Source organism: Microtus pennsylvanicus, chromosome 10 (assembly GCF_037038515.1).
Source record: "Microtus pennsylvanicus isolate mMicPen1 chromosome 10, mMicPen1.hap1, whole genome shotgun sequence".
Lineage (NCBI taxonomy): Eukaryota > Metazoa > Chordata > Mammalia > Rodentia > Cricetidae > Microtus > Microtus pennsylvanicus.
Window position 1 is genome coordinate 88,554,761 of NC_134588.1, and position 22,242 is coordinate 88,577,002.

At 47.9% G+C, this 22,242-nt stretch overlaps 2 protein-coding genes across 2 annotated transcripts in view; one reads left to right on the plus strand and one right to left on the minus strand.

Annotated features, from left to right (window-relative positions):
- Positions 1-12,629, minus strand: Itih1 (inter-alpha-trypsin inhibitor heavy chain 1). Its single transcript, XM_075988949.1, has 22 exons — positions 12,486-12,629; positions 12,216-12,236; positions 11,827-11,993; positions 11,254-11,358; positions 10,750-10,912; positions 10,199-10,312; positions 9,061-9,186; positions 8,859-8,975; positions 8,055-8,223; positions 7,850-7,969; positions 6,806-6,987; positions 6,387-6,572; positions 4,897-5,036; positions 4,161-4,315; positions 4,060-4,074; positions 3,582-3,602; positions 3,128-3,208; positions 2,928-3,041; positions 1,831-2,032; positions 889-1,061; positions 423-534; positions 1-272 (listed from the first exon to the last, which is right to left on the minus strand). Exons 1-22 carry the CDS (start codon positions 12,597-12,599, stop codon positions 143-145), a joined length of 2,727 nt encoding a protein of 908 aa, XP_075845064.1. The 5' UTR covers positions 12,600-12,629; the 3' UTR covers positions 1-142.
- A 3,959-nt stretch (positions 12,630-16,588) lies between these two features.
- The window catches only part of Nek4 (NIMA related kinase 4), a 48,500-nt gene continuing 42,846 nt past the window's right edge, over positions 16,589-22,242 (plus strand). Inside the window, exon 1 of the mRNA XM_075989001.1 lies at positions 16,589-16,876. Within this exon, the coding sequence (XP_075845116.1) occupies positions 16,784-16,876 (93 nt within the window). The 5' untranslated portion in view covers positions 16,589-16,783. The remainder of the gene's footprint in view (positions 16,877-22,242) is intronic.

The following is a 22,242-nucleotide window of genomic DNA, read 5'->3' on the forward strand; positions in this document are numbered from 1 at the left end:
TGTACACAGCCTCTCTTTAATGAAATCACAGGATGTCTTGACACAAGGAACCAGCGCGCTCAGGAAGGTGGAGCTGATTCGATGCTCTCCTCTCCCTCCTCAGATGAGGTTGCAGGTGAGGACTGATTGCTAGCTGGAGGGTTCAGAAGATGTCAGGAACAATATAGTCAGTGTGAACGCCATCAATTAGTCCAGCTCCATTGTTGTGGATGAACCAGCAAGACACTTCTGTTCCATGTCTGGCATCCTTGCTGTAGTCTTTTTGTAAGCCTCTGGATACAGACAATAGAGCTGGGATCCTTCTTTCGACCTGGCAAGGCTGCCCCTCACCTTACCCACATGTCACCAGGAGGATGACATAGAATTATGATAGGGGACAAAACTCAGGCAAGAGCAGAAGCCCTAGACATCAAGCCACTCACCTGGTGACAGTCAGCTGCCGATTCTTCACTACCATAGTGGCATCTGACTTTGTAGGGTCAGAGCCCAGGCGGATGTCAGACACTTCAAAATCCAGCGGGTAGAAGAATTGCCCTGTGGAGGCATATTGGAGGCCATAGTTACCAACGAAGGGGAGAGGAGCCTGAGAGGCAAGTGCCTCACAGAGAGCCGGGGTAACAGAAATATCACAGAAATCTGGTGACCAATGACCTGACACTCTTATAAGGTCCCTGGAGCCCTCCGCCCTTTCTCCCACTCATTCCCAGGCTCGCCTAGCTTTCCTCTCGTTCTGCATTCGATCGCCATCTTTAAGAGGGACAAGGCCCACAAGCACCGGGTCCTAAAGGATTATGTTGGAGACTGGCCTGTCCTTGTGCTCTGGGTCCCCTGAGCACACACTGGCTGCAGAGCACCAACTCACAGTTCTACCTGCCCAGCCAGTCATACCCAGAAGTCCCTGCGTCCGGGCTGACATCCGGGAGCTATCCAGCACATAGAACCCCAGAAAGTCCTGGTGGACGGCACTCCCCTTCCACGTCCGGTGCAGGACAATCTCAAAGGTAGCTCTGTCTTCCACAGACACCAACAGGCTCCTCTTCTTATTGATGGTCACCACGACCCTGCAGGACCAGGTTGATGTCAGCACAGGATCAGCTGCCCTCATCCTCTGGGACCCAGATATTCCAACCATCCCCCCATGGCCCTCATGCTGTGAGGTCTGGGTGCTATTTGTTCCCTCCCATAAGTCTCTCTGTCACGTATGGGTTCAAATGTACCAGGCCCTATGCCAAGTCCTTTGAGTAAACCGAACCACTCTGTTGTTCCACTCTCTGACTCCATGGAAGGACCAAGGTTCAGAGGGGTTAAGTAACTTTCCTGGAGTCATGTGGCTAGCAATCGGTGGACATCTGAGTGTGCATCCCATGACTTCCACTCATTGCCTGAACTGCCCACTTGGTCTCAGGACACCTCTTCCTGTAGCTATACTGGTGTCTCAAAGAGCTAGCTGGATAACTGAATGAGTGAAGGAAGGAATAGGCATAACAGGTGCCCAAAAGAAAGACCAGAGGACTTGAATTCAGTGCAGTAGGCAAGCAGGAGGGCTGTGGGGAAGGAGTGGCCTTTGTCCCAGCCTGGGGCTGGCTTTGCTTGGTGGAGACAGGGGTGGGATTCAAGGTTCCAGTCCCAAAGCTCATGCCCAGGAATAAAGAAAAACGGACAGAGGGATGATTTGGAATCTGACCATGCACATGTGGGCATCACTTGGTCACACTGCTTGTAAAATGTGGGCCCAGAAGACTCGGGAGGCAGAACTGAGGCTACAGCTTCAGACCTTGACCCCATGCCATGGCATGTGTCTTCCCTCCTGCACAGACCAGGCCTACTTACCCATCCTTTTGTAGCATAGCCTGGTCCTTCCAGGAGAACACGGGCCCCCCAGAGCTGGGGTTCAGTGTGATGTTCTGAGGAGTCACTTCCAGCTGAAAGTCTGTTGCAGGATTCGAGATCCCAAGTCTCCCAAAATATGTGCCCTGATGCTGCCCAGGGCTGCTGGCTTTGTTCCCGATGAGCTGTGCGTTCACTGAGAAGCCTGCAGAGGGGTGAGAAGCCATCCAGTCAACATGGGGTGTTGCTCACGCCACCTTTCCTTTCCAGGCGGTTTGCTACATGCCCCAGGCAATGCCATCTTTAAGGGTCTCGCCTTCAGGACTGGCCTTACTCTCACACCTCCTATGATTCTTCTATGCTCCCTCCGACCCCTTCTGGAACAACTAGACACCCTATACTTAGCTTTCTCTTTTGGACTCTGGTTTCCTGAGGCCACCTCCCTCTCGCACAGAGACAGTCTCTTGGGAGGTCTGGAAATGCATCTGCCAGGCCCTGAGCAGCTATCCTCACTGACCCTAAGTGGACTTCATGCTCCAAAGTTGACATCCAAGAAGCTGATCTTCTATGGTTTTCTCCCTTCCCTTTGTTCCTGGAGGGGCTCAGGACAACCCTGTTCTCACTGCATCCCAGCCCCAGTCAATGCTCAACAGACATGGAGTTGGCTGGCTGGATGAGGGATGGGGTCAGGAAAGCCTTCCCTACTTATAGCCATCGTAAGAGAAGTGCTTTGGGGCTCGTATAGCCACACTTGTGGGAAAGGTGCGGCAGGGCCTGTGTGATGTTCAGACCTTGATATGAGACAGAAATGAGGGGCTCCTTGTTTAAAAATGCCTAAGGACGTCAAGAGAGCAAGGCGTGAGCATTAGACTAAGTATGAGGCTGGCCTGGCTATAGGTCCTGTGTATGAATCGCACACTCAAACCTTAGGTAGGGTGCAGTCAGGGACAACGGCAAGAGGAAGGCAGGAGGTGCCTGCTGAGTGGATGATATGAAGGCGGTAGACAGTGAAGGCATCCCCAGTAGTTTCTATTCAAATGGGGAGAGTCGAGGTGCTTTGGCTCTGCCCCCACCTGGCAGCGAGCACATCCCCACCACACCTGTGTCAGGGTCCTGCACCAGGCTCAGGATCACACCAGGTTCCTCATTGATGTTGAAACACAGGCTGTCCTCTTTCTGGGGCACATAGATGATGAAGTGGGGATCGGTGTCCACTGGGAAGACAGCACAGAGTCCATTGCATTGGCTGTTGGTCTGTTGGGGCCGCTGGAGGAGTCCCTCAGACCCTCCCAAGACTCACCACCTGTCACGCGGCTTGGCAGTCTCGAGACTAATGGACTGTGGACTGTAGGAGACGGCTGGGTGGCAGACAGCACAAATGCTGGGGGTTGAGAATAAATGGAACTAAGAGGGGGGCGGGCTGGCATAGACACCCCTATCCACACAATTGGCCTGAGGCGCCAGACAATGGGGGCACTGAAGCCTCACATACACGCCAATGCCTCTCAGGGTGTGGGGACAGAAGTTTGTTCCTATGAGGTGGCCTGACCCCCTCTGTCTTCTTCAGTTGGGATCTAGGTTGGGGAAGCCAAGCCTACAATGGGGAATGTCTTAAGGATTTTCAGTAAGGCCATGAAGGGAACAAGGGTGGGCGATAACCAGGATTTTGGTCAGAGCTAAGAGCTCAGTTGGGGGCCAGCAGGGTAAGTAGGGAGAGAAGAGAGAAGGGAGTGCCCAAGATGGCTGCTACTTACTCCTTCTGGGTCCCACCATCTCTGCAGGAGACAAGGAAAACACACACAATGTTACTCTGACATCCACCCCGCCCCCAGGGCGTGCAGCTCAGTTCACAAGTATACCTCAGGCAGAGATGAACTGGTCTGGACTCAGCCCTGCTGAGGTTGACCGGGCCTCCCAAATGTCCCCCACCTACACGCGCGCACGCACACACACACACACACACACACACACACACACACTGGGCCGAGGGGCTCAATGGAGACCTGAGGGAAGGCTGGGGAAGGTTTTAGATGACAGAGGCTCATGAAGCATGAAGGACGCAGCTCTGAACTTGTGATGAAGGTAGCAGGGCCCCTTGGTAAAAGGAAGAGGCCCAGGAGGGGGTGGGACCCGGGGGAAGATGCAGAAACAATAAGTTTTGTGCTTGAGGGTACACGCATGTCACCTCCCAGCCACTTGAAGCCCTGCTAAATCAACTGGCCAAAAACTCACCTAAAGGCTGAGAATCTGAAAAAAAAGGAAGAAGAAAAGAATTAAGTCCCAGGAGGATTTTGGCGCATGACCTTCTTGACCACAGACCCCTATGCCTGTACCCTCTGGGGTCTTGTCAATGGTCGGCTCCAGTCCATCCTGGTCTGTTAGGCCTCTGATCGTCATAGAGGTCAGTGGCGTTACGAACTGATAGTCCAGGGACATCTTCAGGATCTGGGATGACAGGTTGGCCCTCTCTGCCCCTTCCATCTTCATCCTGCGTGGGAGACATGTACTTGCCTCCAAGACACAGGTGATGATGGGCGTGCATCCCTCCTTCGGCTTCCTGCCCATCTGTTCTCTTTTTCACTCATTCAACAAACATTCAAGCACTCACAGCGCCCTCCACAATGGCTGTGACCTTAGGGAGGCCACATGGTTACAGGACTTCCCGTGCTGAGGACCTGGATATTTGGCAGGGTCAAGGTACATGCCTCAGAACTACATAGCTTGGCTGCTGTAGGACCATGGTAGCCTACCTCTCTGAGCTTTGTAGTGCTCTCCCGTTAAGTAGAAATAATTAAGGGACCCCCTCACAGATGGTGAGGCGTCAATGAGTGTGTCTAGACAAAGCAGCCCCCTAACAAGTGGCAGCCTCCTCTGAGGCAACTCAACGGGGAAATGGCCGTCCTCGTCCCAGAATCCCTACCCAGGTGGAAGACTCACACTAGAGATGAGGAAAACAGAGAGGGAAAGGACCCCTGATTCCCTCACAGCCTGTAGTCTCAGAACCACCATTCTCTGTCTACCAGGAACAAGGGTGAACATGTCCACTCGTGGCAGCCGCCGGGGCCCTACCGTTTAGCCAGCAGCTCCTGGATGGTAAGGTAGGCCCAGAGCCGCTCCACGTGATTCTCTAGCATATGGCCACGCTCTCGGAGCAGCTTCTTCATCTCCTCCTCATCCACTAGGCAGGTTGCTTTGAATTCTTGCCTCTCCTGAGAGTTAAAGGGGGAGAAAGGCCATAAGCCATGACAGTACAAGCCCTGGATGGTGACTGAGGCTGTGGCAAACACCCTCATCCGGTCCCTGCTTCTCCATTCTCAGTATCATCATCTCTCTGAATCTGATTTCATTCCCATGCATCCATCCACCTACCCACCTGCCCGCCTGCCCACCCATCCATCCATCCACCCACCCATCCATCCATCCATCCATCCATCCATCCATCCATCCATCCACCTACCCACCTGCCCGCCTACCCACCCATCCATCCATCCACCCATCCATGCATCCATCCATCCACCTACCCACCTGCCCGCCTGCCCACCCATCAATCCATCCACCCATCCACCTACCTGCTCACCCACCCACCCATCCATCCAGCCCCCCGCCTGCTCACCTACCCATCTGTCCATCCATCCACCACCTACCCACCCACTTGCCCGCCCACCCACCCACCCAACTACCCACCTACCCACCCGCCCATCCATCCATCCATCCATCCATCCATCCATCCATCCATCCATCCTCAGATGTTGGCTAACCTCCCTGTGAGTCAGGCTTGGCCTAGGCCTCAGAGATTCAGTGGGACAGGAAGCCCAGGTCTGACCTCATAAAGTTACTCTTTCTGGAAGAGGCCAACAAATACCTGCTGTTTTTGCTTTTCACTTCTCCCAAGGGTCACAGAGTGCCAGCTGGGCTGCCCTGGTCAGCTTCCCATAACTAGTTATAGACATGTATTGTGGTTCCCAGCTACAATAGCAGTCTTGGGACAAGGCATTCCTTGTATCAAGGTCTGCATCTTGTACTATACAGATTATTCCATTGACCCCAACACATACACACATGCACTCAAGGGCAGTACTACCTCTGTGGTACAGGAAAAGTACAATCTAGATAGCCAGACAGGGCAAGGCTAGATTCTAGATAGCTTTCTTCTCCCCCAGGCCTAAATTCTAAGCCCTCAACCCCACTGTGGGTTGACTCCGTGCCCTGGAGGGTGGAACCTTCCATTTATGTGCATCCACTGCACCATGACACTGGGTCAGGTTGTCCAAGAAATGCGACCTAGTGAGAAGCATTCTCTCATGCTTGGGGTGGGAAGATGGGGGGAGGCGATGTGAGGAGTGATCAATCAATAGGATTGAGTGATTCTATTGAGGCCACATTGGTTCCATTCCAGTCTGTCCAGTCCCTAGACCGGAATATATTTGTCCTCCCTTGGGAGGAAGACACTACCATGGGGAAAGAGAGGCCCTTGGGATGGTCGGGGTGGGGAACGGTGTGAGCTTGGAGTGTCTAAACACTGCCTAGTTTCTACAGCCCCCCATCAGCCCACCATTTACCCCACGAGCCAGGACATCAGCCTTAAAGGTACTCAGTTTTTGGTCAGCAATGCGTCCAGCCACCACAATCTCGGAGCCATCATAGTACTGTTTATGTCGGTGCTGAGTTAGAGCCAAGACAGAATCCTGGGGATACTGCAGCTCCACATCTGTCAGTAGGGGGTTGGCTACTTGATTGTAGAAGCCCTGCAGGGATAGGGAGGGTAAGCACCTGGGGACCTCTCAGGAAGACAACTCAGAAAGCAGAATGTTAATGTCATACTTTGGAGGTGGAATCTAGGCTCAGGGGGTTTAAGTAACTGCTTAAGGTCATATAGTTGGTTTCAACTCTGGATATCTATCGTCCCTAGGCTGCTAGGCAAATGACCACAAAGCCCCCATGATACGTTGATGGTGGTGTGTGGGCGGGGTGGGGAGACCTGTAGCTGCTGGGTGGCATCGTGGTCCTCAAAAATTCTCTGGGCCCATCCGTTGTTCTCCATGGACATGACCTCCAGGAAGTTAAAGTCCAGGTCGTGGCCAAAGCCGAGGTTGTAGAGTGGGAACCTGCCCTGGATAGCGTTGCGTACATTCTTGAGGATCTGGGAACGGTCCGTCTCCCCTGCAGTCACACATCCGGGCAGTGATGGGATGCAGGATCTCAGGCATAAGGGGGCCTTAGAAGCCTTTGAAGGTTCCCATTCCAGATCAACTCTAGTCCCCATTGACAACTGAAGGCATCACAGGACAATCCCAACAGCTGGAAATAGCCCACTGAAGGTCCTACCCAACCACGTGGGCCCAACCAACGTGGACCCAACACATGGACCCATTCCAGGCAGACGCAACGCCGCTCATTCTCTCCCACGGCTCTTTATCGTGGCCTGTGAAGCCCCACCAGTCCTTCCGCTCTCACTTTGGTTCGTTCTGCGCACACGTCCTCTTTCGTAGGCAGGTCCTGTCAAGCTCCCATCCCGCTCCTTTGCGTCCTTCAAACCCAGGACCTTATTCTTCCAAGAGGACTTCCCATACCTCACCTGGACCAGGTGCCCCTTGTCAGGAATTCCATAGCCCTGTGGCACCCTGCTCTGCTAGCTTCTGAGGCAGATACTCTCCACCACAGATTCTCTACCAGCTTGAGGGCAGAGACACATCTCTTTCTCTTGGTGTCTCCTTCCAGCTTTTTGTCCTAGACTTGTCACAAAGTAGGTACTGGATAAATAGCTTGATGAGACTTAGCCTATAAATCCTGCCCATCATCGGGTCGCTAAGCGTCCAAGCACCAGATAGAAGCACTTGCTGCTACCACCTCACAGGACAGAGGTTCACCTCAGAGCTCCCACAGGCGCTGTAGTCTGAACACTTTTCAGGCCAGCGTTTGACTTTGCCCTGAGCCTTCTGCCCTGGTGGACTCTCCAACAGACAAATTGTTCCTGTCTGGTAGCGCTCTCACCACCTTCCAGGGCGGCCCTCGAAGAACTCACCTTCAGTGGGTTCTCCGTCTGTCAACATGATAAGAATTGAGGCTGGGCTGCTGAGATCTGGGCGACTCCCTTTGTTTAGGATCTCAATTCCTCGGAGCAAACCTCCATTCAGGTTTGTGGCTATAAAGAAGAATCGGATCAGTGTACACCCATATCCCAAGGAAACAGAAGTGATACCAGGGTAATCTGAGAACCCGTCCCTTACCTCCAGCCAGAGAAAAGCGCTGCACAAAATCCTGAGCTGCTCGCAGATTGGCCTCAGATGCGGGTACCAGTGAGCCTTTCCAGGATTGCACTTGAGACCCAAAGAGGACCAGATCAAAGTTGTCCCCTGGCTTCACATCCCCCAGGATCTTAAGGAGTGCCTCCTTGGTCTGCAAGGACAGGAAGTGAGAGGAGGGACATAGCCCCTGGATGACTGAAGGATAGCTCCTTCCGGGAACCCAGGTAGCCACTGTAGAATTCCACAGCGGATGAGCAGAGGTGACAGTCTGACAGACCCAAGAAAGTAGCCTGCTGCTGGGACTTGGGGTGTTCGAGGGGCACAAAGAAGGAAACTGGATCAAGTATAGGGAGAAGAAATGACTAGGAATTTGGGTGGAGCAGGATCAATAGAGAACCCCCAGATCCTAACAGAGCTGTTTTTCTCAAGCTTGTCCTGTGCAGCCATGGCTTCACTACCCATTGAGCAAAGCACTGAAAGCCAGGCCATAGATCATTTGTCATCCCCAGCATTTTCAGGGCACAGGCTTTCTCTACTGAGCACTTCTCCATGGGAAACTCCATGACCCGTGGGCACCATTATCCTCTGCCTCAGAACTGGACAGAAGAGCTATGCTCGCCTACAACTGCAGTGAAGAAACCGGCTGATTCCAGAGTAGGAATTTCCAGTTACATCTCCTTGTCTCTGCCCATCAACACGATACCAAACCCCTCTGGCAGTCAACCTTCAGGACGAGATGAGCCAGAGGAGCTCCTGCTGGGAGAGTCAGGCAAAGCCACAACTTACCTGCTTCACTTTCTGGCCTTCCATGGAGCCACTGATGTCAATCACAAAAACCAGGTTCTTGCTCATGTTGGTCAGGTTTTTGGGTGCAAAGAAGTGTGCAAAGTAATTGTTGGCCACCTAGAACAGAAAAGACCCAGAAAGGCCTCTCTCCTAAGCACCTTTCCCCATTCTCTCGGGCTTGGACCACGAGCCATAGGCTTACCAAAAGGTCACAGAGCTTGTCCCGATTGACGTCGTAGGTCACCTTGAAGTCTCCATTCAGCAGGGTTGAAGAGCACGTGGGGCAGGACTGCTGCTGGCTCACAGTAGGGCGGAAGAGCACGTGACCCTGAAAGCAAAGAAGGCATAAGGGACCAGGGGTCTGATAGCTGCAAACAGATTGTCTGCAAAACAACTTAAGGTTTGTATGTGCATGTATGCATGGTGTGTGTGTGTGTGTGTGTGTGTGTGTGTGTGTGTGTGTATACACCTGAATGAGTTAAGCCTAGTCACCTAGGTTCTGAGTGTGCATACTTGTCTGTGGTAAGAGAAAAGACCTATTCCTTTGCTTTTATGTTTCTGAATCATTGGGATTTCTGCAATAACCATCAGTACTTAGGGAATAAAAGCAGGAATAAAGTAACAACAATATGATAGTGTAAAAGACAGCAGTCATCTGAACTGGAGAGCCTGTGGCCTCAGCCACTTGAGTGCCAGCCTGGGCTACATAGTGATATAGTGAGATACTCTCTTTAAAAACAAAAAGTAAGCTGGGCAGTGGTGGGTGCACACCTTTAATCCCAGCACTCTGGAGGCAGAGGCAGACAGACCTATGAGTTTGAGGGCAATCTGATCTATATAGTGAGTTCCAGGACAGCCAGGGGTACACAGGGTGAGTAATCCTGTCTCAAAACAAAACAAAGCAAAAACAAGACAAAACTAAAAACTAAGAAAACATTGAATAGACCATTGGTCTAGATTAAAGGAAGTTAGTTTCCGGAGAGGTGCCAGTGAAAGTGATTTTTGCCATGGCCCTTTGGGTATTCTCTCTCTCTCTCTCTCTCTCTCTCTCTCTCTCTCTCTCTCTCTCTCTCTCTCTTCCTATGTGCATTCCTGCCATGATGTTCCCTCACTGTCCCAGAAGTAGTGGAATAAACTCATGATGGATTGAGACCTCAGAGACCATGAGCCAAAATAAATACCTGTTCCTTGATGCTGTTTCTTTCAGGTGTTTGCTACAGTGGATGGAGAGTCTGGCTAATAACACACCATGACAGCTTAGCAATCCTGCCTGGATATTTTATCAGAGCTGGGCTAAGCCGGACTGTCCCTAAGGGTACATTCCCTGCCATGACACATACCTTTTTTCCTGAGAAAGACTTCTTGATGGTTTGAGCAGCAAGTTCCTTGTTGAGGAAGGAGGCCTGAGCATCCAGCTTGCTGATCCCTTGGGGCTCAAAGATGTCCACATCGATCTGCACCATGGAAACCAATTCTATGCTAAGGCCCATTTGAACAAGCACCACATTTCAGCCAAGAGCTCTGTGGACCCGCCTTCCTGTGTGTGTAGTCCCCACCCAGCCCTTCGCAGAGCCTGGTTCATCAAAGGCAGTCCAGAGCTCGCAGAAAGATGTTCATGCCTGAACCCTTCAACTCGGTCCCTCAAGTTGGTTTACACACAACTGGGTCTTCAGTATTTTTTGTAATCTGGTGACAGTCCTGGGAAATGCAGGAATACCCTCATTTAGCAGATACATAAGCTGGGGGTTTATGGATGAGGAGAAAGGTGGGAGATTCAGGGAGCTTCCTGCCCATAAAAAACCCACAGGAGCCCACCCTGAGGAGTCAAGCTCAGCCCCTGTGTTTTCAGGCCTGGGGAGAGGTAAGTCCTTCCCAGGGACATGCAAACTACCTCGAAATGTTGCACCAGCTGCTTGGGCTTGACTTTGATGACAATGTCATATTGCGTGAGTCTTCGCTTTAGCACCTCTTCATAGGTGAGCTGAAACGTAGCCTTACTGTGGGCTCCAATGGTCATGTGGATGGTGAACTGTTCCATATTTCTGCCCGAGGCTCTAGACATGTCAGCAGAGGCAACAACAGGCAGACAACAGGTTGGCATGAGCATCCTTGACACCTACAGCATTGCCCTCAGAACCAGTTTCTCTTATTATCATGCTGCCCCCAAAATTATCTCAAGTGGTTGATCAAAGCCGGAGCTCAAGAATGATGCCTATTGCTCCACAGGGCATAAGAAGACCAAGCGTACCCATTCTTGCCTAAACAGTTTAGACAGTTTATCTCCCATCCTAGTAGAGATTTCTCCTACCCAGTAACACCTTGCAGCTGTTGGCTCTGTCCTGGCTGGGCAGAAGGGGCAGCCTGGGAGGCTTGGCCATCAAGGCCTGAAACTTACCTGACGAGGCCAGCATTCTCCCCTGAAATGGCTGCTTTCCGGTACTGCTTCCAAGCACTCACTTTGTCCTTTATGTCCCCGATGAACGCGTTCCTATCTGCTGTGCTGCACAAAAAGAAAAGTCCTCGGTGGTGGTGACCGCCCTCACTGCCTAGATTGTCCTTTGCCTCAGTGGTGGTGCCCCCCCCCCTTCGCTGACTAGGTTGTTCTTTGTATTGGAAGTGAGCTAAGCCTAAGAAGACCCTGTCCACAGGACTCCTTGAAAAGGGGTATCTACTGTCTTCTGCTTTTAATGTCCACTGCTCAGAGGGCCCATGAGAAAAGTAGGTAAAACCACCATGTTCACAGAACTAAGATTAGATGCTGGCTTTAGCTCCTTTAGCCAAAAGCTGAAAAGAAGCAGAGGCCCTAATTTTCTGAGTAAGGTAGGAGTTGAGAATGCTAATGGACCTCTTCCCTCCTGAACCTCTAAGCTGGGCCTGGCCATGACTAGAAGTGAGATCTGTCCACGCTGGCCTCAGGCTGAACACATAAATGGACTGGGGTGGAGAAGTCAGAGAGGGCATCACGCACATGGCAAAGTCACTGATGAAGGCTGTCTTGGGGATTTCCACATCAAAGGCCACTTCCCTGGCTTCGTCAGCACTGTTGACCACTTGGCTGGTGATGACGTAGTGGGCGAAGCGAGAGGTGACTTTACAGTTGACTTTCAAACTCCTGACGAACACACCATCAACCGTCTGAAGTAAAAAAAATAAATGGGGGATTCTGCCCACTCTAGAACAAAGGTGTTCAAATTCCAGAGGAATACACCAGACCTCCCAAAGAGACCCCTCTCTGCTGGAGACATGAGGCGAGGTACGAACAATGTCACATTTCAGGGGATGGGAGGCCCCTGCCTATGGCACTGACCCGGTGAGAGAAAGCTCCTCCTCAGACCCTTCGCCAAGACTTTCACTTACTGTATCCACAGCCTGTCGTTTCTGCAAAACAAGACCATGGGTGAGTGTGAGTGGAAACGCTCAGGGACCATGGCCCATCTGTTATGGGGTGGGAACAGGGTTTGTGTTTGCTACTCCTCCACCTCCCTCCTCCTGTTGGGAAGTAACCTCTTCAGGTAGAAATGAGCTGGTGGTTGGGGGTGGCCCAAGTCCCTAAGTAGGATCTTCTGCAGCTCCAGGGCCTCATGCAGGAACAACTGCCCGTCTATGCCTAAGGGCTTAGTCACATACCTCGCTGCCCCTGGGTCTGCCTGTGGCCAAACCCAAAGCAGGCATGGTCTGCAGAGTGAGGAGGGACACCAGGCACACGCACAGCAGCACCCGAAGCCCCATGGCTCCGTCCATGGTCTCCAGGCATTCGGTTCCCGTCACTCTCCTCAGGGCATTAATCAATACTGTGCCGGACAAACCTAGATTAAATATTAGACACGGCACAGGCAAATAGCAGTATTTAGGGAATCAAACTTGGCAATGAGCTAGGTCTGTAGCTCAGAGGTAGGTGGCTTGTCTAGCATTCACACACTCTGGATTTAATTCCCAGCACTATATATATAGAGAGAGAAATAAACGTGTTAAATGAAGTTGAAAATAATTGCAGGATCAGGGAAATAAGGAACTTACCTCCAAGCCTGACCACATGGTTGATCCTGGAACCCATGGGATTGAAGCAGAGAATTAATTCCCTCAAGTTGTGGTCTGACCTCCATATGTGTGTTGTGGCATGCACACACACACACACACACACGAGAGAGAGAGAGAGAGAGAGAGAGAGAGAGAGAGAGAGAGAGAGAGAGAGATCAGTGATGCATGCCTATAGTCCTAACACTAGGGAGGTAGAGTCAGGAAGATGAGGAGTTCAAAGAAAGCCTTGGCTACATAGGGGGTTCGAAGCCAGCCTGGGCTATGAGACCTTGTCTATAGTAAGGAGGGGCGGTGTGTGCTGAGAGATGGATCAGCAGTAAGAGTGTGTGCTCTTTTCCAGAGGACCCAAGTTTGGTTTCCAGCAGCCTTGTTGGATGGTTTGCAATGCCCTGTAACTCTAACTACAGGGAATTGCCACCCTCCTTTGGTTTCAGTGGGTACCTGCACACACATGGCATACACTCATATGTGCACATATATAAAAATTAATGTCTTTGAAAACCATGGCAGTTAAAGCCTTCTTCTTATGAGACTGGCAGCTCAGGACTCTGGAAAGCCCCTGCCAGACTCCACACTGCTGTTGTGTATGTCTCTGAACTCAGCCAAGGAGGACTGTGAAGCCTTCAAATGCTTCAGCTCCTTCTGGCGCTAGCACCAGGCAGCACCCGTCTCATAAGCTGACCTTATTTATTTTATGAGCATTGCTGTTTTGCCTGAATGTATGTCTGTGTGAGGTTGTCAGATCCCCTGGAACTGGACTTACAGACAGTTGAGAGCTGCCATGTGTGTGCTGTGAATTGAACCCAGGTCCTCTGGAAGAGCAGTCAGAGCTCTTAACCTCTGAGCCATCTCTCCAGTCCCCAGGTTTCTAAACTTAATGAAGCTTTTCTTCCAAAATTCTTTAATCAGTCATGCTTTGGCCAGATACAGTTGGCATCTTAGAAGTGCCATGACACCTAGATAAACACATGGTTCTGATGGTGCCAATGCTGGGAATGACAGTTCTGTGCGGGAAGCTTGGGGGAGGCACAGTAGGTGACCATTGCTCCAGGCCTATTGCATCATTTCTCTGGACCTTCTTGCCAAATTTGGAAAGAAAAACAAAAGTCAGCTTTGTCCTGCTCCCACCCTGCCGGAGTGCCAGTGCCGCTGCTTGGGAAGCTATAGATGAGCACCACCCTTTCACAGCTGAGGCCTCTGGGAGTCTGAGCACCACCCTTTCACAGCCGAGGCCTCTGGGAGTCTGAGCACCACCCTTTCACAGCTGAGGCCTCTGGGAGTCTGAGCACCACCCTTTCACAGCCGAGGCCTCTGGGAGTCTGAGCACCACCCTTTCACAGCCGAGGCCTCTGGGAGTCTCACACGGTTGTTCTTTATTTTCTAAATTCTAGTCACATGTCTCTGGGACACCCACACTTGAACTTAGCTTTCAGGTTCCAGAGCCCATCATGTAATGATAGATATGCCCCTGAGATAAAAGGCAGTGGAAGCGAGCTCTCCAAGGGGAGCGTCCCCAGAGATCTGGCTTGTCCAAGAAGTTGCTCTGCTTTTATGTGCAAACCCTCCCTGTCCCCAACAAACCACAACACACTGGACGCAGTCCTTTGGTTAGGTTGTTCTTTGACCTGGGGTGGGATGTGACCCTGACTAGACGAAGGGGACCTTGCAGATCTGTTTGCTCATCCTGGACTTTGTCTCACAGAGGCAGCTTCTGGGAAAAGGGCATTGGCCTTGGGTCAGGTGACCTGCTGACCTGTTTTCTGCCTTGGTGGAGGATTAGATAGGTCTACATGCTGCTGTGCATTTGTAGCTGTTCAATCCTTTCCTAGCAGAAAAGAGCCCGTGGCGGGCTTGGCACAATGCTAGGAGCTGGGATACTACCATGATGAAACTTGGGTGCCCCACTGTGTTTGGTCTGGTCTATATCTTTTGAGTTTTGTTTTTTTGTTTTTGTTTTTCAAGACAGGGTTTCTCTGTGTAAAGTCTTGGCTGTCCTGAAACTTGCTTCAAAGATCAGGCTGGCCTCAAACTCAAGGAGATTCACTTGCCTCTGCCTCCAGAGTGCTGGAATTAAAGGCGCATGCCACCACCACCCAGCTGTCTATGTCTTAATATATTTGAGATTGCATTTGCCAAAATGATCTAGTTACATATTTAAGATAGGCACATTACTTTAGCAATGCCAATTTCCTTTCAATAAGACAACTAAACAAAAGAAACCATAAACAAATATTGAATTCTAGTTAATGATATTGCTAAAGATAAACAAAGCCAAACATTAGTTACAGAAGAGGAGAAAGATTTTTATTTAGTGACTATTGACAGTAGTAGGAAAAGCTGAGCTTCATTCAGTTATGCCGATGTGACTGGGCCTTTTAAAAAAAAGAATGAAGGCTGGGCATGGTGGTGCACATCTTTAATTCCACACTCAGGGGCAGAGCCAGGCCCGCCTCTGTGAGTTCAAGGCTAACCTGGGTTACATAGTGAGATCTTGTCTAAAGCACACACACACACACACACACACACACACACACACACAACAACAACAACAACAACAACAACAACAAAATGGAAAGTAAGGGGAAAATAGAAAAGTGAGCGAGAATGATGAGGGAAAAATAGAGAAGTGAGAAAAGGGGCTTCTTAGAAAACTGAAAAATTCCAAAGGTTTGGGAGCCTGTTGTTACACGCCTGGAAACTCAACAATGAACAGTAGGACTGCAAGGTGAGTACTCTGGCAGATCTTCTCTCAACAACAGTAACATAATAATAACAATAATAGTTGGTCCGTGTAAAAGCTGTATTTGCTAGTTGGCAATTAAAGAAGATGGGATTCTCTCTTTCCATACAAACTGGGAACTTTTTGATGATAAAGAAGAAAGGAAGGAAGGAAGGGAGGGAGGGAGGGAGGAAGAAAGGAAGGGAGGAAGGAAGAGTTTTGTCTCTTGGCTTATAGAACACACATGCATATATATATACACATATATACATACATGTATGTATATGTATGTATACATATGTGTATATATATATATATATATATATATATATATATATCAAAGGGACAGAGGAATAATCAGTAATGCTACTCCTTTTTAAGAGCAAATTCTTTGACAAGGTAGGTAGGTGTCGGTTAATAGCTAATAGATTGTTTTCTCAGCCTTGTACTTTCCCAGACAGGTGTTAAAAGGGGGTCTTGGTACTCCCAGGGAAGCAGCAGGAGGAAGCTGGTAAGATTTTCAGGATAGTGGTTTTGCAATCATTCTGTGAGAGATCTTTGCAATTCTCAATAAAGCAGGTTGAAACTCTTAGGGATGATGTGTACTAATATCTTACGTATTTCTCAATCCACCAAAAGGAATATTGTCATTCAAGAAAAAAATTATAGCAAACATTATTGGTGAAATTTAGACTCAGCCATTCTTTCAATACAATGTGAGCCAAGCACCCAGACGGTTAATATTTATAGAACGAATGATTCGTACTCTTAACGCTCTTAAAACAATTGAACAAATGCAGAACCAAAGCACAGGAGCTGAGACGTGGTGGCCTCCCGGAGGCGAAGCTCTATGGCAGGTCCTCCAAGGTTGCAGAACCGCTCTGGCCGCTCCAGTGCCAGCTCAATGGTAGGTCCTCCCGAGGCTTTGGAGTCGCTCTAGCTGAGGCTAGGTCGGCTCTATGGTGGGTCTTCCGACTCTGAGCATGCGCGGGACTCCACCGCCTGTATTGCTATGGTAGCGGCGTCCGGGTGGGCCGGGCCTCGAAGCTCCTGGCCCTGTGGGGCCACGATTATGGAGGAGTTTACCTCCTGTCGGGCATGAGCGGGGCTTCCCGCCGCTCTTCGCGCCGCTGCCGCAGCTTGCGGACGGTGGGCCACCTCCGGGAACATGCCCCAGGCTACCTACTGCTACGTGCGGGTCGTGGGCCGGGGCAGTTACGGGGAGGTGACGCTCGTGAAGCACCGGCGCGACGGCAAGCAGGTCTGGGATTTGGGACCTTGCCAGGGGAGTGGAGGGAAGGGGTGCGCGGTGGGCGACCTCAAAAATAGTAGGACCAGAGTGGTGGGCAAGGACTCATCTTAGATACGAGGCCAGCTTCCCAATTTCCTCTATGATAGTGCCAAACTTTGTCTAATCTGTGGTATTAAATAGTGTACTTTATCTGCAAGCCTCCTATCACCTTAACATTTCCTGAGAGCAGGGGCCATGCGTTCCCGAGGCCTCACTCCTGTCTGAAGCACCATCTCTTGTGCAGCTTGTTGTACTTGAAGCTCTGCTCATCTTTTCACCAGCGCTTCTCAAGGTCCCTATTTCAGTGAGTAGCTTGAGCAACCATGCAGCTGCCTAAACTGGACTTGTGACAATTATCTTTAAAGTTCCTAACGCTGTTTAAATCACTGTCACTAGACCAAACCAGCATCTTCATCTCTATTGGTACTACCCCAATATAAGACACCATTCTTTCTAGCAAAATAGCCACTGTAGCACGATTAATAAAAGTCCAGAGACAGATATATGGGTTCAGCCTGAAGATCAGGAAAGCAAAGCAGCCAAGCCACTAGAGCGCTCTGAACTCTAAGAAATCCAGTGCTGGGATTAAAGGCGTGTGACTTCCTAGTACTATGATGAAAGATGTGAGCCACCACCACCTAGATCTGTTTCTACATTGAGCTTGTGTAGCCCTGGGTAGCCTTGAACTCACAGAGATCCGTTTGCCTAAGTCTCCCAAATCCTGGGATTAAAGGTGTGTGTCACTACTGTCTGGCCTCCAGTGATTTAGTTTTACCTTCAGGTCTTCAGGCAAGCTTTATTTATAAAACATAAATAAAATATAACTACGTTTCCCCTTTTAGTCTGAAATTTAAAAAAGCTATAACTAATATAAGAAAACTATATACAATAAGTACAATAACTAACTATATACAATATCTATAGGCAATAAATATATCAACAATATCTAGTCCACTTGCCCTTGACAAATTTAGAGAAAATATACCCCATCTATCCTACCTTGGTGAGTCCAAAGTCTTGTACCTAATTTAATTTCTATCATAACTTGCATTACCATTCAAAATTGTCATTTGATGTCTCTCAGCCTTATATACTTTACATTTTTTAGTGATTTTTTTTGAGTCTCATAAACAATGAAAACTATGACTATAACTATCTAGTCTTCAACAACCTTAGAGACCCAAGAAGGAAATAATATTAACTGTGTAAGCAGCAAGTAAGAAACAAGTGACTTTCAAAAAAATGTGAGAAAGGACAGAAACAGCTGGCTGCCTGAACAGTCACCTAAAGTTTCTCTGCAACATTGGGGCATCCATCTTCAGCCTACAGGCCTAGAATATCTGACAGACTTTTCTATGAAGCAGGGCTTTTGAAGTACTATCCTACTTTGTCTGGGCAAGGTTTGGAAGTCACTCTCTTTTGTGTCCTACCTGTCCCATTAGGACAGTATACTGTCAGCATTGAGACAAGGGCACTTTCTTGCCAGTGGCTTACATTTGCCACAAAGAAAGCAAACTTCATGTGGAGTTTCTTTGATGCCCATTATCTTCTCTGAAGTAGATTGGTGCTGCCAGGAACAGACATATCTCATTGTCATAAAAAAAAAAAACCTATGTTATTAAAACCTCTTAAATGCCATGTTCTGCAGATCTCTGAAGTGTTTAAAGGTGACCTGGCTATCTAAAATACATCTTTGTTTGACCTTGACAACATACCTAATGTGACTACAAGTTTGATTATACTAGGTGATTAACTACTAACCTGCAATTTCCTTATTATCGTAAACAGTTGGTAATAGTAACTTTCAAGGACTAGAAATTTGCATTACATTTTTAAATGAGCTGTATAGATACAATGCCTTAAACAAGATTAGAAACGTATGTACAGTCTGTTTTAACAAAATTAATTCAAAATTTGTATCAATATACAAAATTTGTATACAATATATAAAATCCAATTCAATGTAAAACATTTAAAACTAGTAGTTGCTTTTTTAAAAGATTCAATAATCCACCTTTTTATTTTATCATATCTATATCCCCCATTTTTCTTTTCAAAACAAGAACTTTCCTCCTGACTACAACCAGTAAAAACTTGTAACCAATCCCCCAAACAATGACAAATATCTATAACCTTCTGAATGACTAATAACCAACCACTCCACCTCTTGGGAATGTGGGTGTCATATTCTTAAATTTACTTTCTGCTATATGGGGGTGATGGTATCTTTAAGGGATCCTGAAAAGAAAATTTTGGGCTAATTGTTAAGTCCTGGGAGAGGCAGCTGTATCATTTGTTGTCCAGTCTCTGTGTAATGGGAAAGTGCAGGGCTTGTCTCAAGTCCTGGCTAGAGCAGTCTGTGAGGCTGGATCTTCTCAACTAGCCACCTTGAAATTGTTCTGAGCAGTTTGTAGTCCAAAGCTGATCTTTAGGTGGTGTTTTTCAGTTCAGTGGTGTTATCATAGTCTTGGATGTATCGTCGTTATGAGGCTCCATAGAGTCTTTATAGAGACTTTAAAGTCTGCTAGGTGTGCTCATGGTTCACTGCAGAAAACTGATAGCGACTCAAGGCCGAAATCATGTACAGGAAGGTAGATGAAACCTTTTTTTTTTAGAATTAGTTAATACTCTACATAACCATTAATATCATGACAAAAAGTTTAAAATACATATGTATTAATCTTATAAATCTCTATTGTTCAATAATCTTAGCCTCTTTTTCCAAACCAGTTACTCCATTATAATTGTGGTCTAGGCTCTAAAACACCTTTAACCAATTCTATCCAGTCTTTAGGGATAATTCTATTACAAACTGACCATGAGTTTAACATTTGCTTTACAGAAGGTGAATGCATGCCATATGAGACTATTGCTTTCTTGAATCCCTTAAATCTAACATTGACAGAGGAGTCCCGTTAACTATAACAGCCTCTGCCATTTGACAGTTCCTGTAAGGTTACTGGATATACTAAGGTTGGTTGTCTGAAAACAGCCTTCTAGGTTTTAGGATGTTCCTCTCTATTCTTATAATACAATGCTGAAATTGGCTCTCCATTAAATTTCTCTGTCTGGATTTGAACATCTCTGTGATCTGTTTTATTAGGTTTTTCTAAGGCGTGTGTCTTAGCACTTAGATTAACCAACTTTTTTAGTGATGAGACAAAAATGATAATGCTGATAATGTTTACAATTTACATTACATAAATCCAATCTAAATTAGTTATCTCATTTAATTGTTCCACTTTCAAACTGTTTAGCATATTATCATACAGAGGCCTAAATCCCTCCATTGTAATGGGTTTTCCCATTTTTTTAGAAAACCTTTGTCTTTTAACTAATTCCTCCCTTTAAGAATTCCCAATTGTCTTACCAAATCTGTCAACAATGTTGATGCAGATATAAGACTTATTGCTGCTGTGTAGAACAGTAAAAGCCTGACTGGATTTGAAGGCAGTTACCTAGTTTGGCAGCAGCCCAAGAAAGGGGTTCAGGGAGAGCCCACAACCCTCGGTGGAGAGAGAAAGAGAGAGGTGGCTGTCTGAAAAACTGCACAGAGGATTGTTAGAAAACAAGCACGTGTTTTCAGGGGCTGTCTGAAGGCTACAACAGAAAAATCTCAAACTCTGGCAGAGACCTGGGAGGGCGGGGAGGTGGGGGTGGAAAACCTAGCCGGGTGGAACTGGGGTCCCACATGTAGCTCCAGCCTATGGCAGTGGCTTTTTTTGTGATTTTGTACCCCAAACATTAGGTGTCAAATGTAGCATGGTTAATAAAAACCCAGAGACAGATATATGGGTTTAACCTGAAGATCAGAAAAGCAAAGCAGCTGAGTCACTAGAGAGCACTTACCTCTAAGAAATCCTCAGACTCAGCCAGGTGGTGGTGCACACCTTGAATCCCAGCACTTGGGAGGCAGAAGCAGGTGGATCTCTGAATTTGAGGCCAGCCTGATGTACAACAGCTAGTTCCAGGACAGGTTCCAAGCTTCAGAGAAACTCTGTCTCAAAAAACCGAAAGAGAGAGAGAGAGAGAGAGAGAGAGAGAGAGAGAGAGAGAGAGAGAACGCATTTCTGTCTCATCCCACATGTGACTCCCTAGTATTGGGATTAAAAGTATGGGCAACCACCACCTAGATCTGTTTCTGCATTGATCTTGTGTTAGCTCTGGGTGGCCTTGAACTCACAGAGATCCATCTGCCCCTATCTCCCAAATCCTGGGATTCAAGGTATGTGCCACCACTGCCTGGCCTCTTGTGGCTTAGTTTTACCTTCTGATTTTCAGGCAAGCTTTATAAAACACAAATAAATTATCACTATAGCCCACTCCTTCCTAGTGAGTCCCTGTCGCCTCTTTTCTTTTCTCTAACCCATCCCTTTTGGTGCAGTGATGTTTCTAGAGCTCAGATCTGATGTTACTCCTTCCTTGTGTAAAGTATTTAATCCTATCACCTGAAGGCTAATGAACCAGTACTTCGATATGATTTGCTGTCAGGGTGTTAGATATATTGCAGAAATGGGGACAATTTTGAATCTGAAAAGTGGCATCTCGCAGTACTACCAAACCAGTTGTTAAGAGAGCTCCCTCTCCCCTCTCATGCCAGGTTCTCTACCTGTAGCACGAACTTAGGGAACATCTGTGCTAAGAGTGAGAGCTTAGCTGTAGTAATGGCTAGACTTCATTGTGAGCAGGTGCTGTGGACTTCAGGAAACACATTTGTGTATGTATTTATTGAAGGAGTGAGTATATGATCGATCTATAAGATGATTGAGGATAGTATATTAGAAGGTAAAGGACTTTATTTTTAAATGGGAATGATGTTCTATATGGAGGAACAATGATACTTTTTATTGGGTCACAAGTATCTAATGTGTCTCATACGCCTATTTAAGCTATATCTTAATACCTTTTGTAGGGAGAATTTAGAGATTTTCTAAATCTCTTTGTCTAATAGTATGTTATCTTGAATTCGCTTTTTAGTTATTATTATTGTGCTTTTTTTTGAGATTGGGGTATCACTGTGATGTTCAGGTTGGGTTTCAAATTTCTGGGCCTAATTAGCCCTTCTGCCTTAGCCTTCAAAGTAACTGGGATTGTAGAGTCAAAGAAATTGTAAAATGCAAAGGGAAAAGGTAATTTGTTTGTGACCTGGAGTGGGAAAATGATAGAAAAATATCATTAGCTGGACTAATTAGTAAAGCACTTTCCTAGCATGCGCAAGGCCTGGGGTTTGATCCCAACTCTGGGGGAAAAGGCATAATTGTCAATGGCAAATAATTCCCCCAGTTTTATGCTTTTTTTTATTAAAAATTTCCTCTTCCCATTTCCCCCCCTCCCCT